The 23,037-nt window shown below is 44.3% G+C and overlaps 1 protein-coding gene across 1 annotated transcript in view; it reads left to right on the top strand.

Annotated features, from left to right (window-relative positions):
• The window catches only part of IGF1R (insulin like growth factor 1 receptor), a 274,707-nt gene that overhangs the window by 226,110 nt on the left and 25,560 nt on the right, over positions 1–23,037 (top strand). Inside the window, exons 11-18 of the mRNA XM_075006985.1 lie at positions 5,225–5,511; positions 7,708–7,844; positions 9,021–9,180; positions 10,299–10,404; positions 11,630–11,700; positions 17,671–17,900; positions 18,267–18,377; positions 21,147–21,306. Of these exons, the coding sequence (XP_074863086.1) occupies positions 5,225–5,511; positions 7,708–7,844; positions 9,021–9,180; positions 10,299–10,404; positions 11,630–11,700; positions 17,671–17,900; positions 18,267–18,377; positions 21,147–21,306 (1,262 nt within the window). The remainder of the gene's footprint in view (positions 1–5,224; positions 5,512–7,707; positions 7,845–9,020; positions 9,181–10,298; positions 10,405–11,629; positions 11,701–17,670; positions 17,901–18,266; positions 18,378–21,146; positions 21,307–23,037) is intronic.

The following is a 23,037-nucleotide window of genomic DNA, read 5'->3' as shown; positions in this document are numbered from 1 at the left end:
TGTTGGTATTTATACTTGAAAGCATTTTTTTGCATGGAGCCTTAATCACATAAGCACTACTTCACCTAAGGAGAGGGACAGTTTCTACTTCAGTACTTCTACTGATTTTTACCTGTTTTTCCCTATTTGAAGCTATGTCTATACTACCAAGCTTTGTTGACAGAACCGGGGACACCCAAAAGTTGACAAAAGTCACCAGAGCGTATTCTCATTTGATCCTTCTGACAGATCATATTCACATTGGAGGCACCGTTATGGACAGTGGGACTGATGCACTCTGGGTAGCTATCCCACAGTGCAATGTTATGGGAAGGCAGAGCTGATTCCTGCACATCTTGGGATTCCCTCCAAGTTCTCCCACGGCTGCCTCAGCTACTGGGAACAGCATCATGAGTAGCTCTGTGAGCTCTCTGTGCTGAGGGATGTTGAAGCACACAGCAGCCTGTCCCCCTCCTTCTACAGCAGCAGTCTGCCTGTTGCTCTGTTCCTAGTGCAGGGCAGAACAGATACATTCCAATTGTTTGTTCTTTGTTACCTAAAAGGAGCAGCTCACTCAGCTGTCAGATACTTACCAGAGCTTTGAAAGGGGAGAGTGCCTCCAGGGCGGCAGACAATAATAATAATAATAATAATAATAATAAAAACACTGAGCAGAACAATCAAAACAGGCATTGTGGGATATTGGGGGAGCCAGCTCTGTCCACAAAACAAACAGCAGAGTCTACGCTGGCTCTTGATGGATGGTAAAGGGAGGTAGTTTTAAAAAATAAATAAATAAATAAATCCTGAGGGTGGAAGTTTTTTGTTCTGGAAACTGGATGTTCTAAAGTATCCAAGGGGTAGATGTGTAAGTCTGTATCCACAAAAACAGTAGAGAGTCCTGTGCCACCTTAAAGACTTAGGGTAAATCTACAATACCCGAGAGATCAACTTGGTCAGGGTTGATCTTTTTGGGTATGATTTTGCACATCTAGTGGAGATGCGTGAAATAGAGCTATCTGGTCGACAGTCAACCCCTGTACTCCTCAATATCACAAGGAGTAAGGGAGGTCAACTGGAGAGTTTCTCTCGTCGACCTCCCTTAGTGAGGAAAGCCAAATAAGTCGATCGTAGATGCGTTGATTTCAGCTACAAAATTGCTGTTGCAGGAATTGCATATCTATGTTCCACTTTAAGGTCTCTCATAGACCTGTTCTAACCAACTTATTTGCACATAAGGTTCTGTGGGCAAACAACGACTTTAGTTTTTGCCCATTAAGATCATGCCTAAAATAAATCTCTACATGTTTTAGGTGCCCCATCCTTGGTTTTAAGATTATATAATAGTTTGTCACCTGTAAGGATTTCAAGGATAATCTACCCACAAACTGAGAATTGGCTTCAAATACGTTTCATCTATTCATGGCCTTTTAAATGCATAGGTAGCTCGTCTTGCAGATGTATAGAAATTAAAGAAATACTGAGGCCTTGCAGAATTTGAAACAGTTGTCTTTTCTAATTCATGTCTCTGCACTAATTAATGAGAATGTTTTGGTGTCCTGGGCTTTGTAACCACAAATTAAATGTACACACACTTTATCAGGATAAAGGCTGCTGCTTACATGTTAAATTGAAACACAGCTATTTAGCTCCATTTTATATGGCATCATGGAGCAGGTATTACTGAATTCATCAGTGGTTGTGGTGATTGTTTCTAATTTACCTCTTTTGTAAGCTATTTTTACTGAAGATAATTGGAGCATTGTGGGGCCAGCATGCTGTTTGTAGCTCTAACACTGCTGTATAAGCAGTCAGCTTTAGATTGTGCTTATAGTTTTATTTTCTCTTAGCTGCTGATGAGTAAGGTGGAGTTGGTGTTAAATGGGGCTTAGGAGAGTGTTAAGGTATGGTGGTTATAACAGAATAAAACTGAGTCATGAAGAATTAAGTACAAACTTAACTTGGTATAGAGCTTATTTAAGACCCTGTTAGACAGTATAAAGCCATGAAACTCAGACCTGTGCATGTCAGGAGCGAAATCACCAATCAACGTTATTCAGAAGCTCCACAGTAGTGTGAATTCAATGTTTAATTTTTCTCCTCTCCTCCTGTGTGTATAATCTCACAGTAAAATGACTGACCAAGTATTCTGTGTGTGTTGAATAACAATAAAAACATCCTGATGGTTAATAGTTAAATCACACAATGTTCTAATATCATATGCTGCAAAGAGCTACAGGAGACCCAGTAAGGAGTTTCTTGCTGCTGCTGAGCCTCAGGGTTTGTCTACACTGCCAAGCTGAAAGCACTGGGGTGTGGTCAGGGCACCAGCATTGGGAGAGAGCTCTCCCAGTGATCTAGGTAAGCCACCTCCGGGAGGGGAGCAGCTGACAGTGCTGGGAGCCTGTTTACAGTGGCACTTTACAGTGCTGTAAATTGCTGTGTTCAGACTGGAGCTCTTTCACACACACAGCAACAAAGTGGCAGTGTAGACAAGCCTCAGTCTGAGTGTCTTTGGTATAAGGTCTATGGGAAAAGGGCAGTGTTCGTCTCAGAATTTGTATAGCAGTTATTGCAGTGGGTTGATGACCATGTCTGAGACCTCTGTGCACTAACACGGTACAAATAATAAATAATACTGCTTCTCAGCAGAGGTGTCTAGCTGTCCTGAGCTCTGCGGTTGATTGACTCCGATTTTGCATGTACTGATGAGTTAACAGAGCAGATCCTGAACTCACCCGTCAGTGGTAGTATTAATCCCGAGCAACACTTTATGATGTAAACAAATTTGGACTTTATACCACAGGTTTGGAAACCACATGCAGCACTGTAAATTGCCTGAAGAGACATTGGCTTATAGAGGAAAAGTATTTTTCCATTTAACCAAAGATTTCAGCCATTTGAAACATGATGTTAATTTTTTCTGTTGGTAAATTTTCTCAGACTGATTTTAAAAAAGAGAGATGTAGACCATGAACAGAGGCAGGAAAAATGACTAGCAATCTGTTACAGACTATCGATTTACGCTGTTTTAAAACTTAAATGGGAGCAATTCAGAAAGAACGTCTTGAACATTTTTACAATCCCTGTCCCCCCACTTCCCCCGTTTGCTTTCATAATGGTATATTTTTCTTTTCAGTGATTTAACAGCAGGATCAGATATGATACAAGATTTGTAAATAGCTGAGTTTAAGTGACTTTTGAGAAATATGAATGTCAGGGAAATGTGAGATTATGACCTGGTGAGATTTCTTCATAGGACAAATCCAAGCAAATTCTTACTTGCAGATGTCTTACTTTTTTTCCTTTTCTCCCCTGAGGGGGAAGTTAATTCATGTGTCAACACAAGCCTCATTAGAAGTGTATTATGTTTCTAGCTTTCTACCTGGGTTTTGCCTGTCTTTGGGATGTTATGAAGGAATCGGAGCACATAAATAAAAGAATCTGACCATCAGGTTTTCAGGCTGCTTAAAAAACATCACACATGTGTTGTTACATCATCCTGTCCTGGTCTGTCTGTGATTTCTGAAGGGTCTGGTGTACAGCATTGCAGCAGGAAGGGTAGGGCTGCGACAAGACAATTTTCTTTATTGCTGTTGGAGCTGCTTTTACAGCAGTGGAAGAACAATTACTCCACCGCTTTTCTTTTGTTCTTTAGTGGTAACCAAGTAATACTCAGCATCTGAGTTGCTGTAACTTTGAAATTAGCACATAGGCAGAGACCTAGTCTATGTTTAAATATTAAATTAGCAGAGCTACTGTGATCAGGACTGTGAGAAATTTCACACCCATATCAACATACGTGGGCCATGGTCATATTAACAGAAGAACTTTTCCAGTAACCTAGCTGCCTCCTTCATCTTGGAGAGGTGGATTACCTATATCAATGGAAAAACCCTTTTTGTTGATTTAGGAAGCACCTATATAAGCTATGGCATTATGCACGACAGCTGTAGTAGCTGTGCTATTATAATGACTGTAGTGTAGACACACCCTGAGAAAAGTAATTAGATTTTTTTCATGGACATAGTCATTTCTTTTAAAGATCTTTTTTTTTCTTCATCCCCCGTCCCCTGTTGATTTTATTTTCTCATTGTTTGTTATCCCCTCTTTTCTGTGTCACCGAACAGATGGATTTATGTCTGTCCCTCCAGGACCTTCCTTTATTTTTGACTGATTACTTTCTTGGGTACTAATTTTTAACTCCATGTGAGTGTTCCAGCAAAGATGGCAGCTGCTTGACACAAAGTCATTGATGTCAAATCTCTTGGTATTTTAGTTGTGTTTTCCTGGTGGTTATTATGTGGATCTTTCTCTTTCCCTAACGGGACTATTTTTTTCACCCACATATTCTGTCTTTTTATTCTCTTTTTGAAAGTACATGTAGGTCCCTGCTTTTAATTTTTCAGATACTGTCAAAGAGGAAATCTTGACACATCCTGGAAAGTTGGTGGTTGGTAAGGGCATGCTGTCTTCGAGGTCACCAACATGCATTCTTGCATTAATGCCTGACAACATGGTTGATTTTTATTTTCTGTCTCATTCCCGTTTGTCACAAATCTTTTAGAAGACATTGGGGTAAATTAGAGCTAAATGACAGCCCAGAACACTGAGAGCCAGGACTGGTGTCTGTAAACAAACTTTGTGGAGCCACGGGAAACTTGGCCACACCCAGGATAAGTGGTCATCCAGCTAACTAAGGTCATACTGGTTATGGATGTTGCCAGACAAGAGAATTCTGTGTCAGAGGTTCAACCTGTACTATAATTTTGTTATAACCAGAAAATTAAACATTGCACCTCAGAGTTCTACATTTCATACCCAATAGGCTTTCAGATTGGGGTTGGTAGAGGGTGGAGGGGCTTTTTAACCTCTACCATCTGATTTTATTTTGAGGCTCTGTAGCAGGCATCAGCATCACCATCGTTCAAATATGGAGTCAGTGGCCCATTTTTGCCCCTCAAGACCTTGACCTCAGTGGGGCTTGCACAGTAGTTGTGGATTCTTATCTTGGGCAGAACTTGGGCCTCAGGTCGCTTGGGTCTGTTTCCAAAGCAGTATGAAATGGGATGTGCTGGACATAAAGTAGATTGAGATCAAGAATATTTGTGTATTCTGTCATCTCTTAAAATGACTAGATTTGTATTTCCTGATTTACTGTTTTCTCTTGCCTTCCCTGATGATCATTTGAGAAATTTCATACAGGAATGTGACGTTTCCATGTATTGTCCTTTGTTCTCTGCAGACCGGACCGTAGGCGCAGGGACGTGTTCCGAATTGCAAACACCACTGTAGCCAGTCGGAGCAGGAATGCAACTGTGCCAGATCACTTTGCCAATGTGTCTGATGTGGAGGAGAGTGAGATGGAATATCCATTTTATGAGAGCAAAGTGGAGGGTCGGGAGAGGACGCTCATCTCCCACCTCCAGCCTTTTACTCTTTACCGTATTGATATTCACAGCTGCAACCATGAAGCGGAGACACTTGGCTGCAGTGCTTCCAACTTTGTTTTTGCAAGAACAATGCCTGCAGGTACGGTCTCCAGAGTTTTAAACTTCTACATTTCATTTTCTGTGAGGTAATATGTATCTTAGGCACTTTGAGGGGGAGACAGCTAGAAAAGCCAAATATAAAACTATGGGTTTGCCAGGACTCTACCCTCCCCCCCCCCCCCCCCAAAAAAAAGTATAATTTTGTAAGTGTGAAAGTTTCATAGATTGTGTCAGACCATGAACTCCAGAGTCCTTCCAGTTTATGGCACTGTTCAGTGTAGCAGAGGAAGGCAGACAATCTCCATTGTCGGCCAACTCTAGAAAGAGGTCAACAGAATCATGAAATTCTAGGGCTGGAAGGGGTCTCAGGAGGTCATCTTGTCCAGCCCCCTGCTAAAGCAGCATCAACCCCAACTAAATCATCCCAGTCATGACTATGTCAAACCAGGACTTAAAAACCTCAAGGGATGGAGATTCCACCACCTGTCTCGGTAATGCATTCCAGTGCTTCTCCAATCTCCTGGTGACAGTTTTCCCTAATATCCAACCTACATCTCCCCCTCTGTAACTTCAGACCACTGCTCCTTCTTCTGGCATCTGTCGCCACTGAGAACAGTCTCTCTTCATCCTCTTTAGAGCTCCCAGGGTATCAGTACAGGGAAGGAGTGGAAGTGGTTTCCTCCCCTCCTCAGGCACCCTGGTGTATGAGGCACTTTTGACTGTTTACATGTGTGTGATGATTAATTGCGAGTGTTTGCCATGAAAGCAAAATGTTTCCTTCGCAACAGAATGCTAGTTCACTCTTCTAATCTGGGAATGGAAACAGGATTATGTCACCTTTTCTGACCACTCATGGACCAACTGGCCTGTCCCAAATACAGAATGCTGGATTCTCTCACAGCTGTTTGTAATCCCTATAGTAAGGCTTGAGTTTATACGACTTGCTTATCTACTGGGAAAAGCGGACCTGATCTCAGCATAAACCCATATACAGTCATAACTCCAGCAGATGTCTGGTTTCTCTTTAATGCACAATGGTAATAGTTTTGCTTTGTTTCTGGTAGGAAATGCTATCATATTGCAGAGCCAGCCATTGTTTGTACAGTACAGAGATATTGTTTATTTCAAGTAAGTAGGGAAATTGGTGACATCAGGGGGAAGGAAACAAACTTTCCCAGATTCTTAGCCTGGGATTCTCAGAATTGAAAGCCTTTGTGATCATGTAGATTTTTGAATCTAGTGCATGTGCTTCCAGAGTGAACCGTTATTCAGCAGTTCTGGCCAGGGAACTATGAATGTTTTCCCAAAACCAAAAGTACTAGGGATAATGCAAAAAGCACAGATGTCTTGCCTCAAACTGTGACTGGACACGCTGCAGGTACTGTCTGTACAATCCAGACCGCTAGTGAAACCAGTTTGGGCCTCCATGATTCGCCAACTTGTCTCTTTTTTTCTGACCAGCCTCTGGAAGTAGCTCAATGGAAATGCAACATCTGCTGCTGCTATTCTGGGCCTTCTAGAATGGTGGAGGTCTGGAGAAAGAACCATTCAGTAGTATACACTTGAGCCTCTTTAATCCAGCAACCCTGGGAAACAGGGTATGCTAGATTCCAGACATTTCTGGACCATGGAGGGTGCTGTGGAGTCTGGGCTCAATGGGGAGGGGGTTCCTATATGGTGCCTGCTTTGAGGGGAGGGCACATGACCACACACCCCACTTCTTCAGGCACTGCGCCCCCCCTTCCTCCCTCTCTCCCTCACCCCTTTAGCAGTGGTAGGGGAAAAGCTTTTGTGGACATACATTACTGTGCTTCTGTTCCCCCAGCTCGGGTGCGGGGCGCAGCAAGGTGCAAAGCTGTTTCTTCTTCCTGCCCGTCAGGGTCTGAACCCATAGGTGTTCCCAGACCAGGGACACACAGATTGCGGAGGTTCTAGTGTGCTATGTTTTCCAGCCAGTAGCTTGTACTGGATCACTTGCTGTGTCCTGATATTTTATGCCTGTGCATTATAGCAGTATTGGTCAGGCAATATTAATCTCCCCTGCAAGTCTTCAAGTGCTTACCCCTTCCTCTCCAGGGATTTGAGCAATATTTGTTGTGCTGTTGTGGCTCCCATAGAATAGTTGGAAACTTTGGCTTTTAATAACTTTTACATCACTTGGCTCAGCCATTGTCTCAAAAGTTCAGGCTGCAACGCTGTTGGCACTATATTAATTTTTGTTGTTGCTGTTTTTTAGAAGGAGCAGATAACATTCCAGGTACAGTAACATGGGAAAGCAAAGACGATAATGCTGTCTATCTAAAGTGGGCGGAACCTGTAAACCCGAATGGATTGATACTGATGTATGAAATCAAATACGGACAGCAGGGTGAGGTGAGGCTTGACCAAACAGATGTATGTTGGTGCATGGGGAGAGTCTGTTGGCGCTAACATAATTTGTCCTTCCTGCCTTTGCCCTGGTCAGCCCCAGCAAAGTAGAAAGGGGTCAGGTTGTCAGTGCTTGGATGGAAGTCCCACTGAGATAGAACCCTGGTTGTAAATAGTGTTCGTCCTTAACCTGCATGATAGAAGAGTCTCAGAGACTGAAAGCTCAGGTGCTGGGCATTTGTGGTTATCAAAGCATATGTGTTACTTTTCACAAAACTCAGTGTTACCCTCCAGTGTCCAAGCTGAATTACTCTCCTGAATTATTAAACACTGGGATGCATTGGTTAAAAATTACAGGATTTCATTATAGGTGAGGAAACACTTTCTAAGTGAGAGGGTGGTTTTTGATGTATAAGGTTCATAGAGTGCTTTGAGAGCCATGTGCCTAAGAGATGCTTTGTTGATAAGATCGTTCACTTTAAAGAAAATAAAAAGTACCTGTAGGATTTAAAACTTAAAACACAGCTAAATGTTGTGTTCCTCCAAGGGTTGCCCAGATTTCCCCCTTTAAGCATGAAATAAAGTTGTCTTTCTTTTTATTTAGACTTTGATATACTGATGAAAAGACTTTAATGCTGAAGAGTATAAATATAACATAGTAGTCAGTAATGATGATATTCTCTTTGAGGAAGAATATAAAGAACTGCAAATATCAATGTAGCTGTTAGCTGTTTGCTAAATCCAAATAAACAGATTTGTCACTGTATTGCCACAAGTTTTCCTTTATTTTAATAGGGCATTTAGCAGCAGCTTTTATCCGAGCATTTGTAGCTATTAAGCCTTGCCAACTTATTTATGAGACAAATTCTAAGTATTACGCTCAGTTTACAGGCAGGTGAAGATTTAAGTGACTTGTCCACCATGCTGCAAAGGCACTTGAAATAGAAACAAGGAATCCTGACTCTGTCTCTGTTTCTAGCCAATATGTTACAATTCTTCCCTTGTTGGATTCCAAATATCTTTAAAATGCACAGAAGGAGAACTGTTCTGATTTTAGTAGAAGAAACAAGGTTAAATCATGAATGCAGTGAAAAACCCAGCAGAATGTGACCTTTTTGGGTTCCTGACAATTACAAGTATAAAAATATTTACATGTAGTACAAGCTGTTCTTCTTCTTTCAGGAGAAACGGGAATGTGTTTCTAGACAGGAGTACAGGAAGTTTGGGGGAGCCAAACTAACTCATTTAAATCCTGGGAACTATTCTGCCAGAGTTCAGGCCACCTCTCTGGCTGGAAATGGATCATGGACTGAACCAGTATCTTTCTATGTACAGCCCAAAGGTAAGAGGAGTTTTATAGATTGTCAAACCATATATGGTTCTTAGCTTACTCCTTGTCATCTCACTTATTCTTCTTGTTTGCATGCATGGTTGGGACTTTGCGCCTCTTTTCTAAGTTCTCTATGTACATCCTTAGCTGAGCATATTTCTTGGAGAGCTCTTGTATTTTCTTCATTGGAAAAAGCCTGCAAATGAAAAGTATCTTTTGAGGGGTGTGTGTGTGTGTGTGTGTGTGTGTGTGTGTTCACATGTACGTGTGTGTTGAGAGAAATACATTAATATCAAATGTTCATGTGGAATACTAACCTTGGTGAAAATGTATTGCTAGGAATGCAGCAGTATTATGAATTGGAATCTAGAACTTGTGATAATATGGAATACTGTATGCATTAATGTAATACAAGAAGCCAAATTTATGTGCATGGAGGCTTGTTAAAATGTTATTTTTACCTGTTGTTTTCCCCTACTAAGAGATTTTGATAGAAGATCAGTTTGTTGATACAAGGGGGGGTATTGGTACAGAAATGATGGAATTGTACAAATAAAATAAGTAATGAATGCCATACACAAGTTCCACAGTGCTTTTATGGCTACAGTAGACATCCTGACTATTTCTACATCTGCATGTCCTATATTTTGTCTATTTGCAAAGCAGGTACATTTTTTAGATATATTCAGGCATAGCACCCATGTGGTCTCTCTTTCCATATGTAATTAAAAAAAATCAAAAACATTTTGATAGAATATTCAGCTGAAATTAGAGCAATCAAATGTTTATTTGCATGCTTCCTTTATTTATATAGGTATAGAAAATTTAAAAGGATAAGTATATGTTTTTTGTTCAAAGATCAACACCAAACTTTAAACACACCTAGTCAAACCAAAATTCCATCAAATAGAATGTTGCTGTTTTACAATATTAATGCTGTTGTCATTCACAGATGTCTGGTTCTGTAGTAATTTATTGTTAGGGAGTCTAATTGAGACGGAGAAACTTCTTCAGACACAAGAATGTCACTCTGATTTTGCAGTATGCCAATATATTGTGTAGACTGAAATTTCATGTGTTAAGGTAAATTCTGTAGCAACCTAAGAATTTTGCTTTCTTGTCTATTTCAGCGGCAGACTATGGGAATTTCCTGCACTTGATAATTGTGCTCCCCATTGTAGTACTGCTGATCGTTGGAGGGTTACTAATAATGCTGTACGTCTTTAACAAAAAGAGGTAAGATTTTGCATGCACTCTTGAGGGAGACTAAACCAGGAAAGGAAATGTTCCTTTTGAACACTGCGAAGGTTTGAATTTGAAACCAAAGTGGTGTTCAGGGGATCATACAGGATATTATAAAGCAAATTTTCTTTTATAGGGAGAGAGGGTTTTGAGTAACTAGTGAACATCTGAATGCTGAGGGAGTTGAGAAGAGGCTTGTGACTACCTTGCCAAGCTGCAGGGAAGAAGCCGGAGAATCTTTTGGGAGTGTATCTCCACTGGGACAAATGAGAGAAAAATTAGAACCTTATAGACCAGAGGTTTGGCCAACCATATGAATCACTTTGGAAACTACAACCCCTTATTTGCTGGACTGATTGTAGTCAATCCACATGAATGTGTTTGGTATTTTGTGTCTCAGTAGCCTCTTCACAGTTCCTCAACTTTATCTAAGGGAAACAGGAAATTTTAGGATTTGCACCAAATTTTCAGTGAGCTTTGCAAGTTTTTGGCATGTAGAGATTTACATTAGTTCTTTTTCCCTATGACAGATATACTTGCTGGAAATGCTCCTATTCACTGTTGTTTAAATGCCCTTTACACATAGCATTTAGTGGATACCTGTATCTGTATCAGATACACAGTTTTGACTGGCACTGGTTACTCTGGTTTTGTAGGTTGGCTGATTGACACCCTGTCTCAATCAACCTCTGTCTTGTACAAACCCTCCCAATTCATCCTTGCTGCTCTGCTCCAGCCAAGGATATGTAACATTAGGTCACCGTTGCAGAGCCTAGCTGATCATTTATTCATTTGCCAGTACTGGATTGGATGCACGTAGCAAGTTTCCTAAAATCAAAACTATCCCAAACCCGTCTAATCTTTATATTAAAGCACGTGGTCCGAAGAAACTTGAGACCTTAGCCTATTAAAATGTGTCCTATTCATTCCTCTTTGGGGCAGATGTTGTGCAGATGTGCAAGTGGGAGGTTCTCCCATGAAGTCTAGTTCAGGCCATTTTCTCAGGTGGTGGTGTGGCCAGTGTTGGCACATGCTGGCAGAATAAGAACTCTGTTAGGTCAGCTAAGTCAGTTCCCCTCTCATCTTGTCCTTAAACCCTTCCACATGTAAGAAGCAACAGGACCTGTGGTGGAGCAAACAGCTGGTAAGCCCTGGAAGATGTGGATTGAAATGAGTTGTGGTTTAAGGATGAGGAAAAAACTAATTTGTCTTTTAACAGGAACAGTGACAGGCTAGGCAATGGAGTGCTTTATGCTTCTGTGAACCCTGAGTACTTCAGTGCTTCTGATGGTAAGTGTGGTTTTAAGCTTCGAATGCTTTTTGCTGTAATAGTCTGTTGTGAGAGCTCAGGTCAAGCTCTGTGTTGAAAGATGCAAATGTGTAATAGGACAGTCATCCTAAAACTCAGTTTGCTTCACCTTCTGATAGCCTGTCAGTGGAAATGTTTAATGCCATCACAGTTAATATACTGAAACAATATTTTTGTTAAGTTTTATGTCATGCAATTTGCTCAGCTCCGTCAGTCAAACCAGACAGAGGACTTTCACTTTTGGATTTTCGACCATCAGTCCAGTCTTTGCAACTAGTTCAGTAGTTTTCACTGAAAGAAAATTTAAAAAGTGCACAAAAACTTGTCCTTGATGGTGGGCTGTACAAGCTTCTGGTGTGCTGAAATACTAAATACTAAAACGAATTATTACCCCCTTTTTCAACTGTAGGCCCTTCTAATTTGTAGAACAATAAGGCAGCCAAAAGACTTTCTACATTTGAAGATGTAGGCAGACCATGCTGCGAGCCACCAGGTACTCCACAGGTGGAAATTTTGTGAAACAAGCAGGTTTTCACATACATAAGGTCTCAGAGTGCGCGACCCCACTCTTACTCAGCTAACCCTGATTCCTTTTGTAAATCCTGTGGTGCGATTTCCAGTTGCTTAACTTTCTCCCGCCTGACCTGGCTCAACCCCATTGGCTCTGCACGGCCTGGGCTCAGCTGCCCCCGAGCTCCGCTAACCCCCCGCCCATAGCTCCTGCTCACCCCCCGCCCCTGCCTCTGGCCCTAGCTCACTACCCCTCAGGCGTGACTCCCAGTCAACCTCCCTGGTCCCCGTTCAGCACCCCCTGCCAGCTCACCATCCATGCGTGGCTCTGGCTCACCACCCCTTGCATGTGGCTCCGGTTCTCCCTCTACTCGGTTTAAATCCCCCACACGCTGCTCCAATTTAAACCCCTCTCGTGCGGCCCCGTTTCCATACTCCCGACCTGGTTTAAATCCCCCACGCGCAGCTCCAGTTCAACCCCCGCACCCCCCGTTCACCCCCCTGCTGTCTCACCACCCGTGCCTGGCTCTGGCTCCTGTTCAACCTCCAGCCGTGTCCTGGCTCACTGCCTGAGAAGGGCTCTGACTCACCATCCCACACACAGCTCCAGCTTAACTCCATCCCTCTCCCCCTTGTAGCCCTAATCCACCCCAGCCTTAACCCCCCCATCCACCTCCCATGGGCTCCAACCCACCACCAGGCTTAACACTCCCCAACTGCCCACCCCACCCCCCCCACCCCAGGAGTTACCTTTCAGCTGCTACCCCGGCTGCAGAACATGTGTTCTGCTGGAGAAGAAGCCAGACAGCCACTTACGCGAAATCCAGGTTATGCGAAGGTGTGTGGAAAGGAACCCTCGCGTACTCTGAGACCTTACTGTAATCTATATCCCTTTGTGTTCGTATCCTATAGTACGAAGAAGCTGAATAAACAATTCTTTAGTGCTAGTTTCAACTGATTTTATATACTTGTTTGCAAATACTCACCTTGTGGGGGGTGGGAGACATAGCTCTATGTTTGTGTTCAGGTGGCACCTACAACTCCAAGTGAAGTCAGGGCCTGTTGTGCTAAGCACTGTGCCAGCATACAGTGAGATACAGCCCTGGCCGAAGTCAACTACAGTACTGGGCTCTCAGGGCCTCTTTAATGCCACTCTGCCCTTCTGTGTAGTGTATAAGGGTTGCAGGCAGGGGGCGGAGAATCTCCCCTGTTATGTGTAGGGAGAGGTTAGACCAGGAGTGGGCAATAATTTTTGCAGAGAAGCCACTCCACAAATTGTGGTACTGGTCATGGGTCAGCTCTGGGCACCCCCCAGGGCAGAGCCTTGGACAGAAGGGTTGGGGCTGGGGGCTGGTGAGAGAGTGTGTGTGAAAGAAATGCTTTGTGTGTGAGACGGACTTGGTCACGCAGATTGTGTGTGTGTGTGGCACAGACTGTTTGTGACAGTGCCAACAACGTGCGTGTGCGCTGAGTAAGTTTCTGAGAGAAGTAGCCCTCTGGTCTCTTTAAGGCCACGGTGTCTAGTACATTTGCCACTCGCCACATGTGGTGAACGTGATGTTGCAGTGTGGCGATTCTGGGCTGGGGAGCCTGATGTGGCTCTTGGAGCCTTTAAATGCAGCTCCTCAGAGCAGATGTGTGGAGTGCCCTCCGCCCACTCCACACACATGCCCCACCGCTTGGTGGGACCAGCGTGCGGCCCCTGCTCTAGTGGTTCCAGTGAGTTGCTGGCGTATTCGGTAGGGCCAGGGGAGGAGTGCTGGGCTGCCTGGCTCTGGGGGAGTGGGAAGGGCATAAAGTTAGAGCAGAGGGGACCTGGGGGTGCCTGGCTCTGGGGGAGTGGTGAGGGCATTGAGTTGGAGCAGGCGGGGGTGGTGGCGAATGTGGAAGGGCAAGTGTGGCGATCCTTGAATTAGTGTTGGACACCACTGCTTTGAGACATCTGTCCTGCTGTCATCTCCCCCTTCCCCTGCTGTGAGCTCCTGAGTCACTTAGCATCTGTGCTTCACACTGGAGCAGCTCAGCTGTGTCGCCCTCCCCAGATCCCTGCTCTGCGGAGATGGGGGGAAAGGGGCAGGGGAACACCCTGACTTCAGCACTACTTTCTCTTCTCCACCCGCCCCTCTGCACAGCTAGCAGGAGAATGCCAGCGGCAGCTCGATTGCAGATGGAACAAAGTGAGGGGAAGGGAAGCTGAACGCATCCCTGCTCGGCTCATTGGTTAGGTGGGATAGAGAGTAATGCTTGGCGGGCTGGATATGGTCCCCGGGGCTGAATTTGCCCACCCCAGCCTAGACAAAGGGGCGTCGTAGTGGCAGCTGTTCCTGACTTTTAGAATGAATTTGGCAGTTTTGCTTCAGATTTAAGTTCTGTTTGCTTCAGGGGAAGTGTTTGCAGCTGTAAGTCGTGCAGTCCTCACCCCCATAAACCCCATCAAAGTTAAAGGTGCCTAGTTGGGCTGGGGAGGGGAGTCTGAAGGATTTCTGAAGCTCTAGGCTATTACGGCTGACCAGCGTTTTGGGCACACCCTCCTGCAAGAACTGGATTTCCTGCTGGCTGATTGATTTCACATTTAGGGAGGGAAGATGAGCTTGTTCAGCTGAGAAAACGATTGTGAAAACTTCCTGGTGTTTCCCCATACTTTGGAATAGCCTGAAAAATCCCTTATAGGGAAATACTGATGAGGTTGCATACTGTCAAAGGACTCGTGAGGCTTAAGTTGACGGTTGGATGATTAACGTTTATAGCTTTCTGGAGCGTTAATTTGGGGTAACGAGTGCATAGGCACTTCTGAACTCAGAATCATCAGCAAGTAAAGAATAGAAAATGAAAGCGCTTTGGAGGTGGTATATGATGTGACTGTGAAAGGCCTTACTCAGATTTTTATTGCACATTACAAAATAAATTTGTAGCAGATCTCAGCTAAGGATTCCACTTCCAATAAGTCCTCGGGTGAGTGGGGCTAGACCATTGTTCTTAGCACCTGCATGGGTATTGCACAGATAGGAAAGCCTTTAATGATTATCCAGTGACTCAGAAATTATCTGTTAAAAAATATCTAGACAGATTTCCTGCAACCCAAGTAATGTGTGTTCGCTCGTGCTGTGCAGATTAAACATTTACAAAGTTCTCTTTAGCAGGGGAGGAGGAGAGCAGGACTTCAAAGGCATCTGCTTGAGATATTAGCTCCCTGCTTCAAGGTCAAGCCAGACAGTTGGCTTTAGTCTGTCTAGAAAAACTGAAAGTTCTCAAAAACTAACAGGTCTGAGAGAGAGGCAACTACCTCCCCTCTCTGCTGCTTGTTACGGTAGCACCATTGTAGTTCCAGGGCAGATAGCATTTAGTGAGGGCACCAAGCTGGAGCTGGTGGCTGTTCTGCACCCTTCCTCTCTGATTGATAGGCAGTGGTAGGAACAGGATGGCAATTGCCTGTAGCAGTAACTCCTTCCCGTGTGAGGTCTCCTGTGTGCTCTGATCAAAGGGACCCTACCGAAGTTCCCACTAAGCTGCACAGAAATTCTGCTGGCCGCATATTAAGCTCTGCTCAGGGCTGCAGTTGGAAAAGATGCCTCTCCAAGCCCTGAAGCAGTGGCAGCCCGAGCAGAGACTCACCGCTCACCTGGTTCTAAGTTGCTGCAGTGAGTGAGGGTTGGAGGTAGTCCCTCTCCTCCTGGGGCAGCCTGCACCCAAGTCCTTCATCCTTAGTCCCATGCCAGGGCCACCACCCCAGCCCTAAACGCCCTCCTATGCCCCAAACCCCTCATCCCCACCCCCAAGCCAGTACCTTCAGCAGGAGCTCTCAGCCTCCTGTGCTCCAACCTTCTGCCCTGGAGGCTTCGCCTGCAGCCCAACCCTTTAGTCTCACCCCTGCCACATGCTGTACATGTGTAGAATGGCTTTTGTTACATGATACATCTCCATATTGGTGCATGTAATGAAAGTCATTCCTTACCTGGACATAAATGAGAGGGAACCCTGGTCACTCCTTGCTAAGTCCTGTTTTTATGCAAGCAGGAGGCTTTGGGTGTAAGTGATCACAAGTGATGCGTGCAGCCTTTTAGACACTAGAGTCCATTCCCCTCTGGTTATAAAATCAGTCCCTGGAGGATGCATCCTGGGATGCAGTGTTAACATGCGTGGTGTTTGCTGCCTGGAGGAATCTGAAGGCAAGGGCTGCTAGGAGAACCTACTATGAACCGTGCTTCCATGCACCCGCGTTGGTTTTGCAACTCCTGTTTGATACTGAGTTTGAACATAGCTCTTCCGTAGTTGTTTTCCATTATCCAAGTGCCATAATTATGCTTCCTTGTCTCTGCCACAGTCACCATCCTTTAAGATTTGTGTATGCCTTAGGCTGGTAGCAATCAAGTAATTGCAACCCTAGATGGAATTGAAACTGGCATGAAGTTGAGAACCTCTGATAAAGGTCATCTGAGGCAGACTAGCTTGCTAGTCGTTTTGGCAACACATTGTACTGACATTGTTTGGGATTGTAGCTCTTCCTTTAATGGGGAAGGCTGGGATCTGTGCAGAGAGGGAGGAAAAAACATAAGGTAGGTAGACAGGGAAAGACTGTGGAAACAGTTGCCTAGGTAGGTTGATGCTGATGTTCTCATGCATTGGGCTTTTTGCTACTCATAACTCATTGAGGCTACGTCTACACGTGCACCCAACTTCGAAATAGCTTATTTCGATGTTGCGACATCGAAATAGGCTATTTCGATGAATAACGTCTACACGCCCTCCAGGGCTGGCAACGTCGATGTTCAACTTCGACGTTGCTCAGCCCAACATCGAAATAGGCACAGCGAGGGAACGTCTACACGCCAAAGTAGCACACATCGAAATAAGGGAGCCAGGCACAGCTGCAGACAGGGTCACGGGGCGGACTCAACAGCAAGTCGCTCCCTTAAAGGGCCCCTCCCAGACACACTTTCATTAAACAGTGCAAGATGCACAGAGCCAACAACTAGTTGCAGACCCTGTATATGCAGCACGGACCCCCAGCTGCAGCAGCAGCAGCCAGAAGCCCTGGGCTAAGGGCTGCTGCCCACGGTGACCACAGAGCCCCGCAAGGGCTGGAGAGAGAGTATCTCTCAACCCCCCAGCTGATGGCCGCCATGGAGGACCCCCCTATTTCGATGTTGCAGGACGCGGATCGTCTACACGTCCCTACTTCGATGTTGAACGTCGAAGTAGGGCGCTATTCCCATCCGCTCATGGGGTTAGCGACTTCGACGTCTCGCCGCCTAACGTCGATTTCAACTTCGAAATAGCGCCCAACACGTGTAGACGTGACAGGCGCTATTTCGAAGTTACTGCCGCTACTTCGAAGTAGCGTGCACGTGTAGACGCAGCCTGAGAGTTTTTTCTCTTGTCTTCTTTCCATTTACATGGATATGTATCTGTGGACTGTCATTGGCTGTTCTCTCTGACTCTAGTGTACGTTCCGGACGAATGGGAAGTGCCCCGTGAGAAGATTACTATGTGCCGGGAGCTTGGGCAGGGCTCCTTCGGAATGGTTTATGAGGGAATAGCTAAAGGCGTGGTGAAGGACGAGCCAGAAACTAGGGTGGCCATCAAAACTGTCAATGAGTCTGCAAGCATGCGTGAACGGATAGAATTCTTAAATGAGGCTTCCGTCATGAAGGAGTTCAATTGTCATCATGTGGTGAGTTGCTCGAAATGGAACAGTTTCCCTTCACATAACTGTAGTTACTGGCATGAGGGTTTCAATTGCCTGGCTTGACAGACTCTGTGATACCAAGAATCAAGACCTCCTAAAGCATCAGGCTAAAGAAAAATGCTTGGTCATCATGTGGCTCCCACGACATGTGTCATGATAGTGCATTCTTAGGGAGGGCTGCTGCCACAGAGCTTGGCTCCAACTCTTTTCCAAACTCTTCCCAAGATTTGTGAGTGCTGGTTCCCGACTGGAGTCATGCCTAGTCAATCACAGGGCTTCTAATGGGTTGTTAATTTCCCCAGAAATAATTAGCCATGTCTGATGGGTAAAATCTGAGCTTTCCCCTTCCAGGTACGACTGCTTGGCGTTGTCTCACAAGGCCAACCAACACTGGTGATCATGGAGCTCATGACACGTGGGGATCTCAAGAGTTATCTGAGGTCTCTGCGGCCAGACACAGAGGTGAGCATGGGGATTGGGTTTTTTCCCTTCCACTTGCAAGAGGTTCTGAATTCAGTGCACCAAATTTGACTTTGTCAGTTTCATGCCTCGTTTGGAGCAGCTGTCCTTGTTAGCAGCTTCTGATGAAAACCTTCCTTCATCACGGGTGCCGAAACTCGCTGGTCTGGGCATCAGTATGCAGTACCCCCAGCTTTCTGGTGCATAGGTTAGCAGGTTTCAGCAGACCACTTTGTATGTCTCTTTTTAGTCAGATCTTATTTTCTCCATCCCCTTTCTTTTAAAGGCTGTGTCCTGTCTTGGTTCAATTATTTATTTCTCAAAATTTATTTGTTACCTATTACCTAGCTCGAGTTCACTTCTCGTCGTGTAAAAGCCAATAGGCATCTTCATTGTGTCATGTAATTTCTTCTATTCTTTGAATTATCTTTCTGATCTATGAACTAAACATTGTGCATAATTTACGTGCTCTGTTAGGAGCTCACCATCATTCCTAGGTATAGTTGGAGACCAGTTACTGAGCCATGAGCTTTGTCACTTCATTGATACCCTTTCAGGGACATTCATACCCAGGGCTCCACAGAACCTTCTGAGAGTTCTTACCCTTTCTCATTCACGCACCTGTGTCTGTCCTGTATGTTTAAGGAGTTAAATACATACACAGAATGAAATTTGTCTTTGTTTTTGGCGATTGTTTTTTTCCCCCCTCTTCGAGATTTGTTAATAAAGCACCAGCTGTTGTGTGATCTGCTGGTCCCTACGTCAAAAGTGTTTTTTTCACAGGGACAGTGGAATAATGTGTGCAGTAACTCAGTGCCTATTTTCCAGGTTTGAATTTAATCTTTTTTTAACCTAATTTGACTTCTGATAAAGGTGCAAACAGTGTAATCGTGTAAAAAACACACAAGTAGGGTAATTCCTCTTGGCTGAAGCCCTATGTGCAACCTCTTTGTTTCTGAAATAAATTGTGAATGATCATTTTGCAATAAACACTGATATTTAGTCATATGTTTCATGTTTAATATTCAAACCTGTCAGTTTAATAGATAACATCACTCACGTACATTACAGGCTCTTAAAAGTTAGAAAGCATGTTATAGGTCACTTCCTTCTGAAATTACGGTTGGGCATGTATAAAATATGCACAATGCTCTTCTATGGCTCTCAGTTTCACAATGTAGCATTTGTGATTTAAATAGTTCACAGCAATGGAGAGTAAGCCCCTGGCTTGTATGAATGAAAATTACATGTAAAACGAGCACCACTGCTGTTCTATCCCCCTCACTGTTTAATGGGAATATGGACTATACAAGGACTGGGCTAACATCTCAGCATGGAGGCCAAGGGTTTTTTTTCCTAAAGGTGTGCAGGTCACTGGCTATGTTGAGGAGCTTACCGAGAGCAAAGGTAACAGAATTCAGTTGATTTTGGTGACATGAAACAGTGCATTTTAAACCAGAGAATTGCCAAAAGGAGTGCTGCTTAGTCTGTTTTACTCTTCCACCTGCTGACCTGTGGCTCCCCTCCTTGGAAAGTGGTTTATAAAATATGTAAAGTTGAGAGCTGGTTGTCTTTCTGCTCAACCTTGGCATGTAAAGCACTGTGTGAAATTTATTAAAGATTCGTATCTGACAGTGCTTCTCATACATACATCCTTGTTCTGGATAGATACAGTGGATTGGCTCCTGACTGAATGCTACAAGTTCTTGTATCGTTGATTTCAGCACACAGTTATGGACCTTCTCCAAAGGGTCCCAGCTTACATGCTCCTTGCTGGCAATAGGGTGTAATGATTGCAGACCTTCAGGCGGATGAATCTCCCCAGGTTTCCTTAGCTCCATTCCTATGAGTCTGTAGTTGTGAGCTCCATTGCCTTTGGGATTTGGGGAACTTGGAAAGGTTTCTGGAGAAGGAGTGGAAAGATTCCCTAAGCATGTGACGCATTTTTGAAAGTGATGAACAAATGTCATAAACCCAAACACCGCCAACGGTAGAAAAATATTATAACCTCTTTGACACTTCCCTCCCTCACCTTCCGGTGAAAGTTTAGTGAATTGATCTGCTCAGGAGATCTTACTGCTCAACCCATTATGCAGCACTGCTGATCTTGTAGCTGGAGGTATAAGTCATGGTCAGATTTGCACCCGCAGATGTTAAGTCAGTGTGGTGTGCTGAGGTAGATGCAGCCATGTCAGATGTTGTCTTCCAGCACAGCAAATTGCTATGGTTGCACGTGCCTTTAGTTGATGATCCTGACTGGATCTGTTTCATGAAAGTTATCTGAAGAGTTTTTTTTCTTTCTCTCCTTTTCACAAGAGTATATAAGTAATTCAGGAGGCATCACATCACTGGGTGGTAGGAGAAATAATTTAACTGTATCGTTTAACATCAACTTCGGTTATGCTGATAGTAGCACATTCCATATAAAATTCTTAAGGAAGGGAAGACAGTGATTCCATCAAACTTTTAGGAAAAAAGAAAACTTTAATAGCAAAACTTGTTCATGTTCTCCAAAAGAGAACGTGATGCTATCCTGGAGCTGACTGAGGCTTCTGTTTGTAATCAAGTATTATGTGGGTGGGGAGAAAAGACATGATTTTCCCACTAACCAGATGCTCTGGTCTTTGTAATCATAAGTTTTTGTTCAGACTGGTCCTGGTGTTTTGTCAGACTGACTTCAGATGATCTGATTAAGAAAAGCAGGTTGCAGTTTCTGAAGTTGAAACAATTTCTTCCCCTACCTAACATTTCTGCCTACTTAATCTTGCTCAGAATAACCCAGGCCAGGCACCTCCAACTCTGAAGAAGATGATTCAGATGGCAGGAGAGATCGCGGATGGCATGGCGTACCTCAATGCCAATAAATTTGTGCACAGGGATCTTGCTGCAAGGAATTGCATGGTTGCTGAAGACTTCACTGTGAAAATTGGAGGTATGTTTTCTTTCCTCTTCCTCCTTAAACTCACAGGAAATGGGCGTATAATCCTGCAGTCAGCATTGAAAAAGGACACCTGCGTTTCCTTACGTTGGTAGTAAGCAGAGTATTTAATTCTGGTGGGGTGAATATGTTCTCTCTCAAGACTCACTGTAGTTTCAGGTCTAAGGAACGCTCTGCCTTGAATTGAAACAACTTCCTTTGTGTCCATTGTGACTGTGCAAGGGGGCACGAAGGAGCAGCAGTCGCTCTTCCCAGCTCAAGACTGCTGTAGCAGTAGGGGAGTGGCTCAGGGATGAGAAATTCTCACTTTCCTGGGGTGCATGTAGCTCTGATTTAAGCCCAGAGGTTTTGAGTTTATGTTGGCAAAGTGAATTGCACCTTAGCCTTGCAATTTCAGTGGGCGAGAGCTGCTGTTTAGTGGTAATAGCTCAGTGACCATCAAATCATTTGATTCTGGATTAACTCACAAGCCAAAATATACAGTCCTTGCTTCACTTTAAAAAAACAAAGATAGAGAGAGAGAGCTGGTACTCAGCTGGCTCCCTGTCCTGTCCCTTCCCGTCCCTTCCATCTTCCTCCCTGTTGAGGTTCCCACAGCTGGGGCTGCTGGCAGGGCTCTTTGTCCCTGTCATGGGCTGGTGGGATCCCTTGCCACCTGGACAGGGTTCCTGCAGCTAGGGCTGCTGAAATGCCAATACTCAGTACCGGCAGGTTACCAACACAAAAAAAAAAAGCACCATGTGTGTGTGTTTCCTAAATATATTGGGTTAAATATGTTTATCCAAGAGCCCAACCTTTTGGATGTGGTGATTAATAATGTACAGCTTACATCCTGTATGGTGAGCTAGCCTCTGACAAAAGACCTCCTGGATGCCCCCAGTTGCGCTACAAAATGTCTGCAAGAGAGACCTCAGAGAGGTAGACATCGAGCTGGACAACTGGGAAGAACTAGCAGATGACCGCAGCAGATGGAGGCAGGGGTTACACAAGGGCCTTCAGAAGGGCGAGATGAAGATCAGACAGCTAGCAGAGGAGAAGCGAGTGCACAAAAAGCACAATAAGAACTTGCCAGACACCCACCACATCTGCAAGAGATGCAGCAAGGACTGTCACTCTCGTGTGGGTCTTCATAGTCACAATAGACGCTGTAAATGAAGTCCTCAATTGAAACTTTAAAGGGCGTGATCCATAGTCCATGCAGACTGAAGGATGCCTACTACTACTAAACAACAAAATATTGTCTGGAACGGTGTTTGGCACAGTTGAGCACAAGACAGCGTTAGGCCTGAGTTGTGCAAACACTTAAACATGCTTATAGTTAAGTCCATCTGAGTGTTCGTTGTCAGGAATGTGGTCCAAATTCAACCCTTACCAACTTGTGCTTTCTGGGAAGGAGCAGTATAACCTTTCATGATATCTAACACGAAAGATATTAAAGGAAATGGAGTTCACTTGGTGGAGAGAAGCGGGGTGGATTTCCCTCCAAAAATTAAATCCATTTGAAATCTTGAGGTATAAGGTACCACAGCAAAGCATTGTGGTAAAAGGCACATGTTTCTTCTTAGATTTTTAGAGGAAAAGAATCAGAGTTCAGAGCACTAGGAGCTTAGCCTGTCATTGTGTAGCTGAGTTCGTGGTGTGAGCTATTGAAAAAAATAATTTTGCTGATTTTTAACTGAAGTGAAAATGCCGAATGCAATAAACTGAAGGCCCTGGCCCAAGTAT

The sequence above is a fragment of the Carettochelys insculpta genome, chromosome 12 (assembly GCF_033958435.1).
Source record: "Carettochelys insculpta isolate YL-2023 chromosome 12, ASM3395843v1, whole genome shotgun sequence".
NCBI classification, from domain to species: Eukaryota; Metazoa; Chordata; order Testudines; family Carettochelyidae; genus Carettochelys; species Carettochelys insculpta.
The sequence above is the reverse complement of the archived record's forward strand: the minus strand, read 5'-3'. Positions and strand labels throughout refer to the sequence as shown.